Genomic DNA, 18,944 nt, shown 5'->3' on the forward strand with positions numbered 1-18,944 from the left:
TTCAAAGAATTTTGACATAGTGACGGTTTCAGTGCAATCCTTAGTCCTCGAAGCGCGCGGTGGTATTTCACTAAAGTGCTTGCGTGCAATTTCTGATTAATCGCCCTTTTTGAAAGGTAAATCAATTGTCTTATGCTTTGTTCTCTGTTCTTGTGTGATGTGGTTTCCGTAATATCCTCATGGATTAAAGAGTAGATGCGAGTGGCTTCCTCAGTTGTAAATGCAAATGTATCGGCTCTTTGATCAGTAATGTTGCAAATCTCCTCATACTCATGGATGTTAAATCCTTATACACTTCAATACCTCACCACGAGGGAATAGAAGCGATTGAACATGCACTACTGGATACGGATTTAGACTTGGATTTCAAAATCTTTTTAATGGAATTGTTACATTTCACACTCTTCAACAGTTATTTTAAATGGAAGAATCAATACTACCTACAACAGACAGGTACTGCGATGGGCAATTCGGCAGCTACTGTGTATGCGAATCTTTACATGGAACAATTTGAAGAACAATATATCCTAACTCAGGAACCATGGATATCACAGGCGAAACTCATATTGAGATATATAGATGACATGTTTATAATATGGACTGGATCAGAAGAAACACTCATAAATGCCATCTTAGAATTGAACTCAAGAAATGAAAGAATCCAGTTCACATCTGAAATTCATGAAAACGGGATTACTTTTTTGGATGTAGCAATTCACAGAATGGGCAGTTCATTTAAAACAGACATTCACCGGAAACCCACAGACCGAAATAATTTACTTCACCATAACAGTTTTCACCAAGAGTCCTTAAAGAAGCATCTCCCATATTCTCAAATGATATGTGTGAAAAGAATAGTTTCATCACCAGACCAAGCAGAAATCAGATTAACTGAAATGGAAAACAGATTTAAAGAAAGAGGTTACCCACCAGAGGTTCTGAAAGATGCTTGAACACGTTGTACATTAAAAAGCAGGAGAGAATTACTAACGAAAACCGTGAAGAAGGATAACACGAGAGTAGTGGTGGTGTCAAAATATTCTTCTAAAAGCAAAGTGTTCAAAAAGATCCTGAAAGAGACGCGCGAGCGAGTTAACCAAGATGGCCGCCGCCACCGGAGCTCCGTGATTCCCGGAGCTTTTAGCCCTAATTAACGACGATTTACCGTCAAGAACGCAGCGAAAATACCGGCGCTTGCCTCCTGAAGCCTCCACCTACCTGTGAGTTCGTTTCTGAGCATTTTGGACGACGGATGTATTTTTCCTCACCTCACAGACTTCTGCTCCATGCTTCTCATCGAGGTACTGCCGAGAATGTGAGCCTGGGGGCGGAGTGTCATTTAAGAAAGAGACTGGCTTGGGCCTAGCTCCGCCTATAGTTCTGTTTAGCTGCTGCACCTGGGTTTTTTCAGTGTTATTTGACACAATTGTCCATATTTACAATACTTTTCCTCATATTTTGAGGTTATTTGTTTCAATCTATTTTTCTTCATATTCAGACATATTTTTTCACCTCAAAATGGATTCAAAAAATCCTTCCGCTAATAAAAGGAAGCAGCAGGTTTCTCCTCCTCCCACAAAATCTAAAGTGGTGGAATCCTCAGAACCTTCTTTGTCTTTGATTTTGGAGGAAATTAAAGCCTTGCGTTTGAATACTGACTCCATTGCTTCAGAGGTTAAAAATGTTCGTAAAGATATGGCTTCTATGTCCATGAAGGTGTCAGACAATACCATTAAAATCCAAGATAATAAGAATAAATTGGATGCTTTCACACCTTTAATGACTAGAATTATGCCAATGCATACTCAGCTGTTGGACTTAGAAAATCGCAATAGGCAATACAATTTGCGCATCTTTAATTTGCCTGAAGAAATTGAAGGGACCAATTGTCGCCTTTATCTTGAATCTCTTCTGCCTGGTCTCCTGAATATCAAGTTTGCAGAAAAATTTGAAATTGATAAAGCTCATAGAGTTCCGTCACATCGTAATCCTCGTCATTCAAAGCCAAGGCAGATGATATTTAAGGTCCTGCGCCATCATCACCTGGTCCTTATTCGGAAAGCTGTTCGTGAAATACCATCTTTGGTGGTGAATGGAACCAAAATCTTCATCCATCAGGATTTTGCTAAAGAAACTGTGGCTATTCGTAAAGAATTTTCATCTCTTCGTCCGCAACTGAGGAGCCTTGGTTTCAAATATGGACTATTTGATCCTTCTACAATGCGAGTCTGGAAAGACAATGTCTCTAAATCTTTTCAGCGTCCTGAAGATCTTCGTCTTTTCCTTGAACAGCAGGCTCCTCCATCAATGGATACACAAGACCCTAATTCTTGACTTAATCTCGCTGGCTTCTTGTGACAGGTCTATTACTAAATTTCTTCATGGGCTCCAACGGTAACTGGCCATGCTTGAGGAACGGGTGTGCGTTTCCTTGTCTTTATTTATGTGGCATGTTCGTACCTTACTCTCTCTTTTTTGTTTCTCCCTTTCCTATCTTTCGATCAGAGTTACTCTATTAACCTGTCTTATCCTACCTTCTTCTTGTTCCTATTCCTGTCTTTTTCTTCTCTTATATCCTAATGGCTAACATTCCTAATATAAAAATTGTTTCTCTTAATGTGAAAGGTTTACGACATCCAGTGAAACGTTTAAAAATTTTAGATTATTTAGGTAATTCTAAGGCTGACATCTGTTTTGTCCAAGAGACTCATGTTGATGATAAAGTTTTAAGTTATATGAACAAAAAGTGGGTGGACTCTATTGTTTCTTCACCTGCTGCAGGTAAAAAGAATGGGGTCGCTATTTTCTTTGCCAAAAGGTTGCATTGTCAGGTCTTGCATAAGATCTCAGACTCTGATGGAAGATATATTATAGCTAAAGTTAAAATTCATGATTCTATTTTCTTTTTGATGAATGTTTATGGTCCTACGTCAGAGGATCCTGTTTTTTGGTCAACTGTTACGTCAGAAGTTTTAAAGTTGGGAAATGCTCCATTGATTTTTGGTGGTGATTTAAATATTTTTGTAGACCCCTTGTTGGATAGATTATCTACATCTCGATTTCGACCGTCCAAGACTTTTCATGCCTTTAAGACCTTTCTTCAAACTACTAAATTAGCTGACATTTGGCGATTACACTATCCAACTGGTAAAGAGTTTTCTTTTTTCTCCAACCCACACAACTCCCATTCCAGAATAGACTATTTTTTCCTTTCCCCTTCCCTTATTCAATTTGCAAATGATCCTATCATTGGTACCATCAACATTTCAGATCATGCTATGATTTCTTTTGTATTAAATGTATCATCTTCATTTTCTAAGCAGTCAAGATGGCGTATGAATTCTGACATTGTCCTTAACGATACTCATAAGCCTAAGTTACTCCAGGCTATTCAGGAATATTTTACTTTTAATTCAGAAGGGTCTACCTCCATTACCACTCGATGGGATGCATTTAAAGCTTATATTAGGGGTACCACTATTTCTATTATGGCTCATGAAAATAAGAAGTTTAATTCCCATATTAAATCTCTAGAAAAACAAATAGCTCATTTTGAGCGTTTATTTATTTCGTCTAGTGATCTCCAATATAAAGTAAAATTACAAAAGCTGCGGTATGAATTCAATGCTATTCTCAGTACTAGAGCTGGGATACAACTCTCTCTCTAAATCCAATGCCAAATTTTGTTTTAATACTAACAGGTCTGGTAGACTTCTGGCTAATTATTTACGTATTAAACGAGATAAAACTCAGATTACCTCCATCAAATGTCCTCAAGGTAAAATTGCTTTTTCTCATAATGAGATTGTTAATGAGTTTTTGAATTTTTATTCTACTTTATATAATAAGCCTGATTATTGTGATGTTTCTTTAATTGATTCCTTTTTACAACATTCTGATTTACCTCACATTTCTGCCTCTGATAAAATTAAATTAGATTTACCCATTACTAATGAGGAAATTCTCTCAGCCATTAAATTGCTTCCAAAGAAAAAATCCCCTGGTCCTGATGGTATCCCTGAAGAATTTTATAAAGAGTTCCAACATCATCTTTTACCTTTTTTGAATCAGATGTTTTCCCATTTTTCCTCATCAGGTACTATTTCAGGTTCTTTTTCTGAAGCCTTAATTGTTGTACTTCCCAAACCTGATAAAGACCCTACCCTTGTTGCTAATTACCGTCCCATTTCCTTAATCAATCAAGATTGTAAACTATATGCTAAAATCATCGCTTCCAGGTTAGCCCCTATCCTTCATTCAATTATTCACCCTGATCAATCTGGTTTTATGAAAAGTCGATATTCTGCTAATAATACGAGAACGTTATTACATGTTATTGAGCAACGTTCCTCTATCCTTAACCCTGCTGGTGTTATGGCATTAGATGCTGAAAAAGCTTTTGATAAAATCCATTGGCAATTTTTATTTAAAATTTTGTTATCCTTTAATTTTGGGCCTTCCTTTATTCGTATGATTTCTGCTTTATACTATGCTCCCACAGCTCGACTATTTATTAATGGTCAGATTTCTAACCAATTTTCTCTTTTAAGAGGAACTCGACAGGGTTGTCCCCTCTCCCCTCTTTTGTTTTTACTTGGTATAGAACCATTTCTTAATTACATTCGAAAATGCGAAAACATTCAAGGGATTACTGTCTGTGATATTACTGTAAAAACTCTAGCGTATGCTGATGATGTGTTATTATTTATTAGTAATCCTGTTTCTTCTGTTCCTTTTCTGCTTGATATTATTTCTAAATACTCTATTGTGTCAGGTTATAAGTTAAATGTTACTAAAACTGAATTTTTTCCACTCAATATGTTGTGTATCCTGATATGCTACCCTCACCAGATATAGTTTGGCAAAAGAGCAAACTGAAATACCTTGGTATTTTATTTTCATCATCCCTTCATGCTACCCTAAAATTAAATTCTGATTTCATTCTAGAACATATTAAACAAAAAACTTCCAAATGGTCCTCCCTTCATCTTTCCTGGTGGGGGAGAATGGAATCTATTAAAATGACTATTGCACCTAAAATATTTTATTCTCTTGCAATGATCCCAACTCAATTTCCACTCAAATTTTATAAAGATGTTGACAAACTTTTATCAAAATTTTTATGGAATAATAAGCCTCCCCGTATTGCTTATAAAAAATTAAAAATTCCCAAATGTAATATTGGTTTTGCCCTACCTGATTTTCTTCTATATCATAAGGCATTTATCCTTAAACAGAGTTCGTTATGGTTTAATATATCTCCTATGCTTAATCCCCCTATTTGGTATCATATTGAGACTTCCCTTGTTAAACCTTTTCCTTTATTATCCCTATTAACCATGTCTCCCGTATCTAAAATTGTACACTCTTCTTCCATAATTAAATCATCAAGATTAATTTTTAACGATTTGGACTCCAATTTTGAATCCCCTCTACTTTCAACGGTACATTTGTCCTTATGGCATAGTGCCTTGTTAAAATTAAATAGGAATATTTCCTTTTGGTCTTCATGGATTGCTAAAGGTATTTTTTATCTTGGAGATGTTTTCATGGATGATGCGTTTATTCCATTTATTCAACTCCAATCAAAATTTAATCTGCCTTTAACTGATCTGTCTAAATATCAATTTCTTTGTAATTCTATTTTAGATTCTTTCCCAAATGGCATTCCTTCTAAAATGACAGCTGATTTTATGCTATATGTTAATACTGTGTCTTTATCCCCTAAAGCGGTGTCTGTATTTTATAAGAAGCTCACTGTATCCTTAGGTTCCAATATTGATACAATTTCCACCTTTTGGAACAATGAGTTATCTTTATCTCTGCCAAGTGATTCCTGGTCATTAATATGGACTCTTTCTATTTCTGGTTGTTTACCAGTATCAATTTATCAAACTAATGCTTATATTTTATTTAATTCCTTATGGACACCACTGCGTTTATTTAAAGCTCATTTATTACCATCTAATGTATGTTGGCATTGCAATTTGCATCCTGGTTCCTTACGTCATATGTTATTTGACTGTCCGCTTATTTTGAAATTTTGGTCTGAAGTATGGACTGTAATACAGAAAATTCTACCTATTTCTGATTTACCCTCTTATACTTTAATCATATGCAAATCTGTTGTGTTGAGTGTACCCCTTGACGATAATGAAGCTAAATTATTTAATTTTTTGGTATCGGCTGCATTAAAATCCATCACTTTTTGTTGGAAGGATGTTACTTCCCTTTAAGTCCATGCTTGGTGGTCTTGGATTATCTTTACAAGAAGAGGTGCTCAATTGTCACTACAAGGTGTTCATCGTAATTCTTCTACTTTTCAATCTTTCTGGTCTCCTATAGATTCATATGTACAGTTATAACTATTGTTGTTCTTTCCTTAATACTGTATCGTATTGGTAACTCTACTTGTGTAAGTATTTATGCTATGAAATGTATATTTCCCTTTCCCCGCTCCCTTCCCCTCCTTATTTTCTCCTTAGAATGTCAAATTTTTTCTTGCAATGTATTTTATTAATGACTGTATTTCTTATGATTAGTCTTTTTCGCTTCTTTGTATTTTAATGAATTCCTTCTTCACTTTTTTGTATGTATTTATGTGCTTCATCATTCTTAAAATTTCAATAAAGTCTTACTGAACTAAAAAAGATCCTGAAAAAGCATTGGATGATCCTATCACAAGAAACCGATTTTAACAACATCTTCAGTGAAATGCCACTGTTCTCCTATTTGGGAAGCTTGCTAAAACCCAAGGAACACAACCCCACAGAAACATCTCATGGAACATTACCTTGCCATAATTGCAGTCATTGCAATAGTATCATCAGAGGAAATTCCATAACACATCCAAGTAAAGGATATAAAATCAAATTACGTGTATCAGCCACATGTGATACAATGAATGTCATTTATTTACTGAAATGTCCCTGCGGTCAAGGCTACGTAGGGAGAACTGAGAGGAAGATAAAAACAAGATTGAATGAACACAAATCTAATATCCGTAACAAACTGATGAAATCGACGATTGCAGCTTATTTCAATGAGGCATCACACAACATAAGTCAACTCAGATACACCATCTTAGAAGTTGTAGCAAAAAGAGAAGGTGTGGACAACAACAAGAATCTGTTACAACGTGAAAATTTCGGGTTTAAAAAATGTATACATTGAAGCCTGTTGGGATGAATGACCGGACTGAATACAGCTGTTATTTATAGATTTCCGAAACATCTATATGAATTTATAGACTGCTTGCTAATTCTCTTTTTTCGCCTGATTAGGTCTACACCAATACATACCTTTTTATACATACACTTATTCCACATACCTTGGTAGGATCCCTTAGCACATTGTTTTGGACAATTTGAAAACTCATCCTAATATGCCTTTTTGTTTATTATTTTTCTATTTTCTATTTTCATTAGACACTAATTATTATCTCACAGTTTAACCATAGGTACATTTATAAGGATACATGTAGTTCTTATGATATATATTTATACTTTAGGGATATCAAATTAGAGTTGAGGGATATCACCCATTTCAAAATGGCTGCCGTTATTCACCATATACTGTAATCTCCGCTCGTTCAATTTGAATATCACCGATATTCCCTTAGTTATTCTAGATCGTTGCAATTCCATTTTGATATACATTTAGTGTGCGAACAACCCATAGTTATTGACATTATAGATCTTTATTGTGACCCCATTACAAGATGGCCGCCGGGAACTGGTTTGAATCACCTATTGAGATTTTAGGTTAAGTCCTACCTTGATGTCTGAACTAGAGTAGATAACGCGACTTTTCAGGCTGCCGTTATCCTCGGATTGATGGCGTTTCGTAGAGAGGATTGAAGTTTTATTGCATGCAAGTTGTTCTCCTTCTCGTAACACATAGGAGAGTTAGACCGCCTTTTAATAATTGCCGTATATGCACCGAACGGGAGATCAAACACTCGTTTAATTATATCTTTATCGAGAACACACACTTTTTCTTCTATCTGGGCACAAACTTGGCTATTATTTCGTGTGATCGCAATTAGAATTACCGTTTGTTTCTTACCACGATGATTGAATATCATAGATCTGTGGGGATTTCACATCACCCGTGCTCTTCACCTTCACTCTGGTACTATCTGCCACAATTGGTTATTATATTTTTTTGGGACGTATCGTTTGTTTTTCACCATGATAATCGAACCGAATATACCTGTGGTGCCTTCACATCACCTGTGCGTTTCACTTTCACTCTGGTACTATCTGAACATCCTTATCCATTGGTTGTAGATATATAGCTTTAAACAATGATGCTTATGCTTTAACTATTGATAAGATATATCGTTTCTATGTACCCTCATGCATGATTTATCTATTTTTGTTGTAGAATCTATATCCCTGATGAAGGCTTGAATAGCCGAAATGCAGTGGATATGAATATGTTCTTGGACACATAGCTGGATGCATAATACTTTATTTTGAAAATGCAAGATATAAACCATGATATTACATTGAACAAGATTGAAGAATAAAGAAAATCTTGTACCATTGATATTGAACTTTTTGTTGTTTGAACCTTACAACCCTACATGGGACCAAGCTGTGACTAGGGGATGTCACTCAAACTGAGTTACGCAATTCTTGGTTATACTGGTACTCTACAGCGGAGGGTACACCCTAGAGCATGCAACAACTCTGAGCTATACATTTACCTTGAGTGCAAGTGTGATCAAACTTTTTTGATAACTTTTTTCAAGTAAAGAAGATCCAATCTGGACACTGTTGAATCATTCCTCAGGTGGAAGGAATCTTGAGGAGAAGCTGACTAACTTGAGCAGCCACATCACAAAAAAGCATTCCGTCCTTCCTGACTATTATTTCTTTCTCAATAACTGCATTTATGTAGGTTTGTATGTATTAATTTAAGCAGCATATTATTTAAAAAAATTCTGGATGCATTTCAAGACACTAACTATATTTTATTACTATGTAGAACTTCCTGTGTAAGTCTCTCTCTTCTTCGCTCTTAGTTATGGGAAAGACCACTGAAACCACACCTTCACCTTTGATCTCAGATGCTTCCCTGAACTCTCCTGATTCACGTAATCTCTTCTTTATTCCCCTCTTTGGTGTGCATGGGTAGGAGGGGACCATGTCTAACTTTCTTTATTCAAGTACCTAGCCTCACTACTATCAACCATCTTATTCTCTCCTCTATAGTCCCTCTTATGCCCTCTTTACCAATGGCCTACTAATTATGATTGGGCTAGTATTGGCTTTTACCAGTTCCATCAGAATTCCAAGTTTTGTGGCATAAACACTTGGCTGGCGTTTTCACCTGGAGAATTGCACTGCTAGAATCAGGCAAAGTCCTAGGTGAAAAAATGCAGAAACAAATGTGGGGATTAGCATGAAAAGACAGAGTCCCACATATCAGTCCCTCAAAACATGCAATACAATGAGAAATTCCGAGCCACTTGTAGCGAGAGGACCAATGTCTTACATATGGATGGGAAGTTTAACGCCCTTATTTTCTGGGATGCTCAATGCTGTGCCTATGTTTCTACACAGGCAATCTAGAAATCTTTCTACAGCGTTTAGCTTTTGTATTGCTCAAAAGTATAGAAGATCAAACACACAAAAGGGGATTGTAGGTGTGTTTGCAATAAGTCTAACTAACCACTGGCAATAGCTTGGTTGGCACTCTAACCCATTGTTCTTTAGCCCACCATGCCACATCAGTTTGGACCCAGCAATATTCTAATTAATCTACACCCTGCTCCAACAGGAACAGTCCAGCCCAAACTGCCAGACCAGGTCCCCTCCAAACCGAAAACAAGCAACCCCAGAGCGCTTTCGCCTGACTGGGGCACTTCAATCAACTGTAGTGTGGTGCACTCGACGCACAGAGTACACGTGACTCGCACGCTATGATAGGGATATCTGGAATCACAAAATATAACTGCAAGATCACAATACCCACAAGGAAAGCCTGGCAAGCCTTAAGACTTATAAGAAAACAAATACTGGTAGAAGGTAAAGCTTGAATTCACCATAACCACTGGTAAGGACTATGTGGCATATTTTACCTGATAAGATATAGTAGAGCTACAGTATATAATATGTATTATCGGACAGATGGAGACACGTCAAACACCACTAATGACAAATAAAGTAACTCATAGGAAACCCATGTACATTTGCATGGGGTAAACACCAAAATCAAACCTGGCAAAAAAACAAATTTCAAACCAGCCCCACAATCCAGGAGGCTGCGAGTACAATGACATCAGGACATGGTTGGGTCATCTTACTCTGAAAGAAACCCCCAACCTGCAGCCATTATCGTATAAGCTCAGCAATATATGTGAAAATGTGTGCACGTGAGATCAAGTCAAGCCTGCAGGTCTATAACCACCTTTAAAGTTTTCAGAAAGACCACAAGACCAGCTCTTATTGTGAAAAGCTAGTGCTCCGAACTTAAATGGGAGAAGGTTTGCTGATTTACTGCTGGTGACGAGGAGGTTGCCAGGGTATAGTTTGTATACGTAGCTCTGCCATGACACCACATCTTCGCCATGCATAATCATCATTCTCTTCTAAAGAACCTGCCAAACAAGTGGGACATCAAAGTGCCCCCTGTCACAGGAAAGGGAGCCCTGCTGAACGTCCCATTCATCTGAGCTCTTGTTTTCAACCCTGATCTTTCGTCTCATCTCCGACACCGGGGTTTTAAACAAACCGAGGCAGCGTGCAGTGAAAACAGGCTGACGTTATAGTGAAAACAGATTACATCTGCAACCTTATCCATCACACTAGTGTTACTTAAACCGCTCAATTACACTTCAGCGGCGAGGATACGATTACAGACTCGCCAAGTTTCTGTGGCCACAAAAAAAAAGTCCTCCCAGCGAACGATTCAAATCAAAAGATGACTCGACTCCTCTGTTCGGTGCAAACCTTAACAACACATCCGAGCTGCAAGTAAAGATTCGTGGGTGCTGGGTACACACAGACTCATGGGATATTGGGGAATAGGATTTGTACTCTAGTTTTTGTGCATCCCACTCAATATTGTGCCAGCTTTTAATTATTTATTTATTTAGGAGCTTTTTATATAGCGCTAGCCACACCCGAAGGTATCGGAGCGCTTTACAACATTTGTCGAATGACAGTTAAGTATACAACACAGTGTTTAAAGACGGGTCATGGATCGGCATAAGTCACTGCCCCAATCAGCTTCAAGTTAAGACACAGGAGAAGTTCATGAGCGTGCCAGAAGAGTGGCACTTAAAGTGACAGGTGAGAGAGAGAGCACCCTTCCAGCCTCGGTGCAGTGCCAGGGTCACGCTGTGGGGCCTGGCTGCCTGGCAGTGATAGCGCCCGCCGGCTCTCGCACTGAGCTCTCCAGGCACCAACTGTGGCCTGGCTGGTGCAACCCCAGGCCACAGGAAGCGACCCGACAAACTGGCAGACATGCGTAGGTTAAACAAGCAGAGATGTTTCCTTTGAACCAGTCGCACCCCAAACACTCGTCATTTACTTTCTGGTGCTTGGTGAATTTTTAAGGTGCCACAGGACACTGCAGAGTGGCCGCAAAGGCCCACAAGAAATTTACTTTATAGCGCCGAACATTACAGTTCAAATATTTACTCCATTTCCAGTTCATAACATGCTATTCCTCATCTGAACTTCATGAAGTCTCCAACCAGGCATACATGTATGGGAGGTGGTTCTAGGGGGCAGAGCATGGTGTGTGCGGAGGTCTTCCCGCAAACCCTTTGTATCTCATGGGGGTAACAAAACCGACCCATAGTACGTGGTGTCAATACTCCGCAGAATAGTTCACGAACTAAAGTTTACTGGACAATTTTTGTAATTCTCTAAATATCCTGCACAAAAAAGTCCAAGCAGAAAAAATATTCTAGAAAGTTTTAGAACAGTAAATAAAAACTAAAACTGAAATAAATTGGTAGGTGCTTCTAATAGCAATCCTATATGTACTTAGGTTTAACCAACATACTTCCAGGGAACACTGAGAATATGACAGACCTTTCTTCTGGATATAAGGCTAGCCCACACTCCAGATCTTCGATTCTCAACCTAAAAAGCATTTGCTCACACCACAAACATACCCTCAATAACCCACCAAAGCGATCTTCGTTCCTGATCCCTGCTTACCAATGATCTACGGCAGGTAGCCAATCACCTGTATTACCTATTGGTAATATTACATCTTTCGGTTTAAAACACTGTACCTCTGATTTTGTTCATAATTATGTGAATCAGCGTACTTATTTTAATGCTCATAGCTGTAACCATAATGTTCTATGTCTCCGTAGAGCTCTAAACTATGTTGTTTGACAACTACTGTACTTTTCCCCTTGTCTTAAAACTGCCAAACTGAATTCTCCTGAACATTGTTCTGTCATCTATTTAGGGTTTAGCAATGCTGTACAAAGAGTTCCAAAACATTAATGGCGTGCAGATAAGTGGAAAAACAGCCCTGGGTCAGATTCACAGAACAATGTGAACACAGTCACTAGAATGTGAACACAGTCACTAGAATGTAGACCCTGCATCTGCATCTGCGCCTGTAAGTGAAGGCGCAGGTGACCAGGGCACCTGGCTTCATCCTTCGTCACATCTTCCCTCAGTCGTGCCCTGGCTTCGTTATGGTGCGGACCAGCAATAATGCTGTGGAGACTCAGGTGAACATATTCATACAGCTCGGCGAGCGGGACTGTACTGATGTGCAGAACATCTGCTGGAAGCACAATGGCGCAAAATAGTATTCCCTCTTTCCCCAATCAAATCCCATACTTTCCTAATTTCCCCTTTCTGATGCTCTGGTTTCCATCTAGAGCAGATCATAAAACATTTTTACTGCACTAGAAGAGAGTGGATGAACTGCTGTTTCTTTCCGGCTTCACACAAGTTTTTGTGACGCTATTAACAGAGCATGCAGCCTTTTGAAAAGGTAAATAAACACAATCAGTTGTGGAGAGGGGGGGGGGATGGGACAGGCCCCACAAAAGTCATGAACAGATGATTAACCAGATGGTTCTGTTTTTACAATTTTCGATGTAAAGCACCGTTAATTTGCTGCTCCGCAACAACTGAACAACTCACATAGTGTATATATATATATATATATATATATATATATATATATATATATATATATATATATATATATATATATATATATATATATCAATCGTGTATTCAAGTACACGTGCAACTTTTGGAAAAAATAATTCTCTTTCCTACATTACATTTTTATTGGCGTTCAAAGGTGTGGAGCTTCTATTATGGTTCTACAGGTTGTCTTCAGGGATCTGTCCTTGGCAGCCCTCTCTGGGATTTAGGTCCAGAGATAGCCAAGACAAAAAATATATATATGCACTATATATATACACGGAGCCTTTCAGTCATCTCTTTTCACCCATTGGTCTGCTGTAGTTTTAGTCATAGTATGCTTATGCCTACAACAGCAATACAGTATGGGGTACAGGGTCACTTCAGCCACTTGGCTGGCATACCTGTGAGTGACAGCATTTTTTCCCTTGTACTATGTACACATCCGCACAATAAGTAGTCCCATTTTGTGCCACATACCAGCTGTGCAATGTCTGCTTATGCATAAAAAATATATACATCGTGGCAACTGGACAAAGCTTGTTTTTATACGATGCGTGCCTTATGTTAAAATCATTCAAAAACAAAAAAAGTGTTGCTAAAGCCAAAAGGTCGGTCACAACTCCAGACCTACTGGCTTTGCAAAGCTTTTCAGGTGTAGATACTATAAAGTGCCACTCTCATACACACGTGTGGTGTCGTACACACATGGAACGGCAGTTGCCGAGTAGAACAGGCGATGCCCTTTTTCGCATCCGGAAGCGGACGATGAACTCCACGGATTTGGACAGCTAGACGATGCAGAAAGACTGAATACTGTTACATGGGCTTGGCACTGTGCGGATGTTCGAAGGGGCAACTCCAACTTTTTTGGGAAAACACTACAGTTTACTGTTCCATTGCTACATGTATTGCACATGGTCTGAAACATGAAAACTACATTTTAGACTTGTCCCTTTAAACTCATACATTGGCTTCACGAGGTCCAAAAAGTTTCTAATTGGTGATAATCGCAGTTGGATATGAATCACCTTCCAGCACTATGGGCCAAAACAGCACCATGGAACTTCACCACAATACAGGGTCAGCTCAAAGCATCAGTTTATCATGGCTTACGTATATTCACGTGGTCAATCATGTCTTGGCGGTACCTAGAAAGAAGCAATTCATTCACTGATAGTTTGACCACGAAGCCTCCTAACCAATTGCGCTCTTAGGATCAGTAGTGATTGAAGACTTCTTCTCTTTATGAATTTAAGGCCAGTATAACCTTGAAAAAGCATTGGGTAGGTTCCTATCTAGAAACATATCAGATGTGTATATGTACCTGGAATGCTGGCTCTGACCTTCGTTTTTAGAGGAAGGGCCAACAGCCTTCTTGAATTCAGAATCAAACAATTCCTTCACTGTTGTTTTGCGATCTCTGTAGCTTGTGATCGACTAGCCCAAACAATTCATATTGCCTGAGCTTGTCAAGCTGGATTTGTTATTTAGCTTTAATACGGCTGAAGCTGAGGTGCTGATCTAGGCCATAAGTCTCAAGAACGAGGAACTGTATTGCTCATTGGTGACCGTCGAGTCTAGTAGGACAGACCACAAACAGTAGTTATGGATTCTCTTACAGCTCTGCTGCTAGCCAGGCCGTAGATGGGTTTCCATAGAAACCTGTGATGTAACTTGTTGTAATGTTGTTCAAAGTGTTCCTACTGAGGTCTTTGGAAAGTGATATTAGTGCCTTTGGACAGCTCTGTCACTTGTATGCAGATCACACTGGTATCTAGTGCTCAATGCTTATTCCGTCCATGAGTGAAGGCATTTCTGGATATAGTGCACATGCCCGAAACAAAATGCATAGCTCAAGCAGTGGCTGAAGACAGCTGGAGCACCACGGATTCTCAGTTATTCCCTGAGAAGATCCTTTGTCCACAGTACACAACCTAGTCATGTTGTTCAGCTCCAGCGGTGGGCACAGCAGGAGCACCAACGGGTTCTTATCTTGTCTAGGGTTCGCAACCGCAGCTTTGACACACAGACAGAAGTTGCCATTACAGTTAGAATTGAGATTTACCACATCTGTTCTGTAACCCAATAAAAATAAAGTAAATTGACACACGGAGACGTGTTAATGTGTAATGAACTGAACCGTCAAGATGTCAATGTGCCATTCTGACGCCCACCTCTTAGACCTGTTCATCTTCAAATCTGTCAACGAGAAGTGGGCTCACCTTTGATAGAAGAGAGTATTTCCTGGACCTTCTGCGTTTCATTACGATCTGGCCGGCAGCTGGGCGTGATCTCCAACACATAGTCTGGGCCATATTCTGTGAAAAACTGTAGAAGAGAATGTACAGCAGACAGAGAGGTGACAGATGTGAGTGGAAAAAAGAAAATGTAAGCCAAGGTAGTACATAACCAACAGATGGGGAAAAGGGGGGACAAGAGTGTAAGGACAATGGATCAAAAAAAGAGGGGAACAAAGTATTTTTTTCCATAAGAAGTGGAAGAGTTAGAACAGCAAAAAAAATATGTGAGAATTTGGTCGGAAAGTAAAAAGTAGCATGTGGAATGAGATAATAGTTAAATACATGACAATGCATAGGGAGAAAAGGGAATACAAAAGATGGAGAAAGAGATAAAAAAACAAAAAACGAACAGGTTAATGACGAAAAAAGCGATAGTGAGAAATCTATTGTACTTTTGTATAATCTAAATTACTTGCAGTTACCTACACACTCAAAACATACTGTTCGAATTTACATACCCCAAAGCAGCTGTTATATTTTCCATGAAAACGTTTCACTTGTAAAATACAAACACACAATGAATGACAGAAATATATAAATAAGGAGATACTGTTAACCTTGAATTGGCAACAGATGCTTCTCAACCGCCCCTCCCCTCCGCGCCCACCCGTCACCGCTGCAGTAATGCACCCCAGAAGGGTATGGCAGGGCCAAAGAGCTGGCACAAGTTACACAACCTTTGCATCACAAGCTCCCTGGACTGCATCCGGGTTAAGATGGCAGGCGGCCGTCCTATCAGATCGCTCTCTCTTGGCCAAGCTTGTGAGAGGTTAGTGGATATGGTTTTAGTTCTGGTCCCTGCAGGCTCTGAGCATGACAAATGGTACACTGGACTCCCCCTGAGAAAGACCGAGGATTACGATGCATTTAACCTGCAATTATTTGGAAGAACAATGCACCACTATCTGAAACACTGTATTTACTGTGGCATTGGTTTAGTGCCTTCTACCATCATGCGGCCTCCTGAAGCACTTGCCCACACCAGTAGCAAATTACATTTTTCCGAGGGTGTGCCAGGAAATGTGTTGAGGATTGTTTTCATCCTATGTGGTGAGTGTTTTTGTATTGTGAGCAATTAGAAAGGCCTGGAGAGAATAAAAGAGGCTGATGAATGTTACATCAATTGAGGGAGCGGACAGGAAAGATGTGGGAACAACCTCCGATAGGTCTAACGTCTTATTTTTCAGGTCATCCCAATATCACACATGCATATACATCGGATCAGGGTTATGGAGGAACTTTTTTGGATGGACATACAACCCAACACTCACCACACATCACCCTCATCACAACATTATGGTCAGCCCACCCCTACACTCTCAAATCTCTATGCTTTCATCGGACAGCCAACAGCACTCTAGTCTACACAACAAAATTGTATACACCGTTTGTCCAGTCTTACCTACAAATGGTCATTTGCAAGACAGAACAAGAGCACATGCTACCCAAAACCCTCTCACCATCATGTACACAATATGGCACCAAAGCCATGTACCTAGCAATGTTCTCCCAAATCTACTGAACTACGGTGCACCACATACTCCGTGGAAAAAACACAGATAAAACTAACGTAGGCTTACCAGACGAAGAGTCCTTCGGCACATTCACGTATATACATAAAGCATCACCAAGATCTCCCTACATGAAACTCATTTTAATGTCACACTAAATAACAAACATTTGTGAAACCAAACACTGAGTAACATGTCAACTAACCTAACCACACACAACACCTTCACTCAACTTCCACTTTCAAATAATGGTGCCTCCATTGCCACACAACAAGACGTGACCATGTTTAACAATGATCAAGTGCAAGATTGGGTTGTAAGTTACAGGGTGGCACAGGGGGTTCATGGGAAAGAAGCAGATACTTTGCCAGGTCTTTCATGGCCGTGTGGACACGCCTGAATGCCAGAAAGTGCACTGAGATCCAATAGGAGAGCATTCAAATGCTGAGAGAATGGAGGCCACGCGTTCGGAACTGTGATGCTGATCTTGGAGATTCGTACAGGGAGAAGTAGGTGCCGTGGCCCGGAGCATTGTACACACATTGGAGTAGAGATGCGGATATTGTTTGGAAGGTAACAAGGAGCCAGGCCAGAGACTGCCTTGAGAAGGTGGACAGGGAACTTAAACCATTGACCTGAACCAAGCGACAGCTCACCTGGAGGTTATAGGGGCAGGTAGGGCTAGATGAGGGAAGGGTTAATAGTGTGCATGATCAGGTTTATGGCTCTGTCATGGGGCAAGGCAGGAAGGGGTAATGAAAATCCTATTGCAGCAGTTAAATGTTTTCAGAACTAGCAAGTTAATCAAGGTAGTGCCTGATTAAAGACCCTGGTTTGGCAAATTTGCCGTATGCTTATGAGTTTAAAATGGAGATGATGATTTTGAGAAACTTGCATACCATGGCAGAGAGGATGAAGATGTCCAATGGAAGGAGGCAGCAAGAGGCAGCGATACAGGTGCCCTGGAATTAGACAAACGGATGATCTCCCTATTGGCAGACTCAGTATGTAGAAGTGGAGGATCACCCCATGGGCCGATGGCTTTGGGTCCGTATGACGTTGCACTGGAGGTCAGGTGGGAATGTGGAAAAAGCTCTATATTATCCGTCACTAGGTGGTACGTTTACTTGTTAGGCAGGCATAGCAGAATTTACGTGGATTTAGTTGCAGCCAGCTGTTGGTTCCAATGATGTGCAGAGGGTGGTTACATTGATCTAGCTTGTCATCTGAGGCAAGCATGTTCATGCATTTAGAGGCAACTTAGAGGACACACGATTATACAGAATACGTTATACAATTTTCTTTTTTGCAATGAACACGAGTGAAAATGTGAATCCACAAGGGATACTTTTTCGGGGCTACTAGTCATTACTTGGCTATTCAATTTTGGCACCCTAGTCATACCTGTGACATGATATGCCCTCTCCCTAATTTTAGTGTGATGTTAAGGTTACTTAATTTTGCATCTCTTCACTTTTAGGAAAAGTCACATGCATCGATAAAAGGATTATGCTGAATTTGTTTGCTCAATTCTAAAAGTTGAAGAGTACTTAGCAAATAACGCCTGGTTCTGAGAGAAGTATTGAAATAGCTGTATTTTGAGTTTAGCTTTGAATTGCATGAATAGGGGGCATTGCGAATAACCCAGGAGAGGCTACTGCTGAGGTGGAAGCATTGAAAAATGCGTAAGGAGTGATCTTTTCCTGGTGGTTTATGGGAAGAGCCCTTCAGGCATTTATACATGAGGGAAAGGTTGTTGAACGCAGCACTGATGGCTGCTTGCTATTCTTGAATTAAGAACGTAAAGCGCTTATTGCCTTGTAGTATTACTCCAAATGTTGTAGGCCGCCCTTACCCTTACCCTCTTTTCTAGGACAGCTGAACCAGCGGTCATCTAAAAGCACGGCTATTGTTTTCAACACCGTGCTGATGGGCAGCTGACAGCACTGGGAGTTGGAAGTACCATCATTACATGGATAGCCTCTTCC

The 18,944-nt window shown here is 39.6% G+C and overlaps 1 protein-coding gene across 2 annotated transcripts in view; it reads right to left on the reverse strand.

The window, feature by feature from the left end:
- HDAC8 (histone deacetylase 8) overlaps nucleotides 1-18,944 on the reverse strand; it is a 673,568-nt gene that overhangs the window by 12,133 nt on the left and 642,491 nt on the right. For both annotated transcript variants that reach the window (XR_015300718.1, XM_086942007.1), the window contains exon 10: nucleotides 15,368-15,473. Coding sequence is in view for 1 of the 2 variants with exons in the window: in XM_086942007.1 (XP_086798133.1) it covers nucleotides 15,368-15,473 (106 nt within the window). In the remaining variant the exon portion in view is untranslated. The remainder of the gene's footprint in view (nucleotides 1-15,367; nucleotides 15,474-18,944) is intronic.

The sequence above is a fragment of the Lissotriton vulgaris genome, chromosome 10 (assembly GCF_964263255.1).
Source record: "Lissotriton vulgaris chromosome 10, aLisVul1.2, whole genome shotgun sequence".
Lineage (NCBI taxonomy): Eukaryota > Metazoa > Chordata > Amphibia > Caudata > Salamandridae > Lissotriton > Lissotriton vulgaris.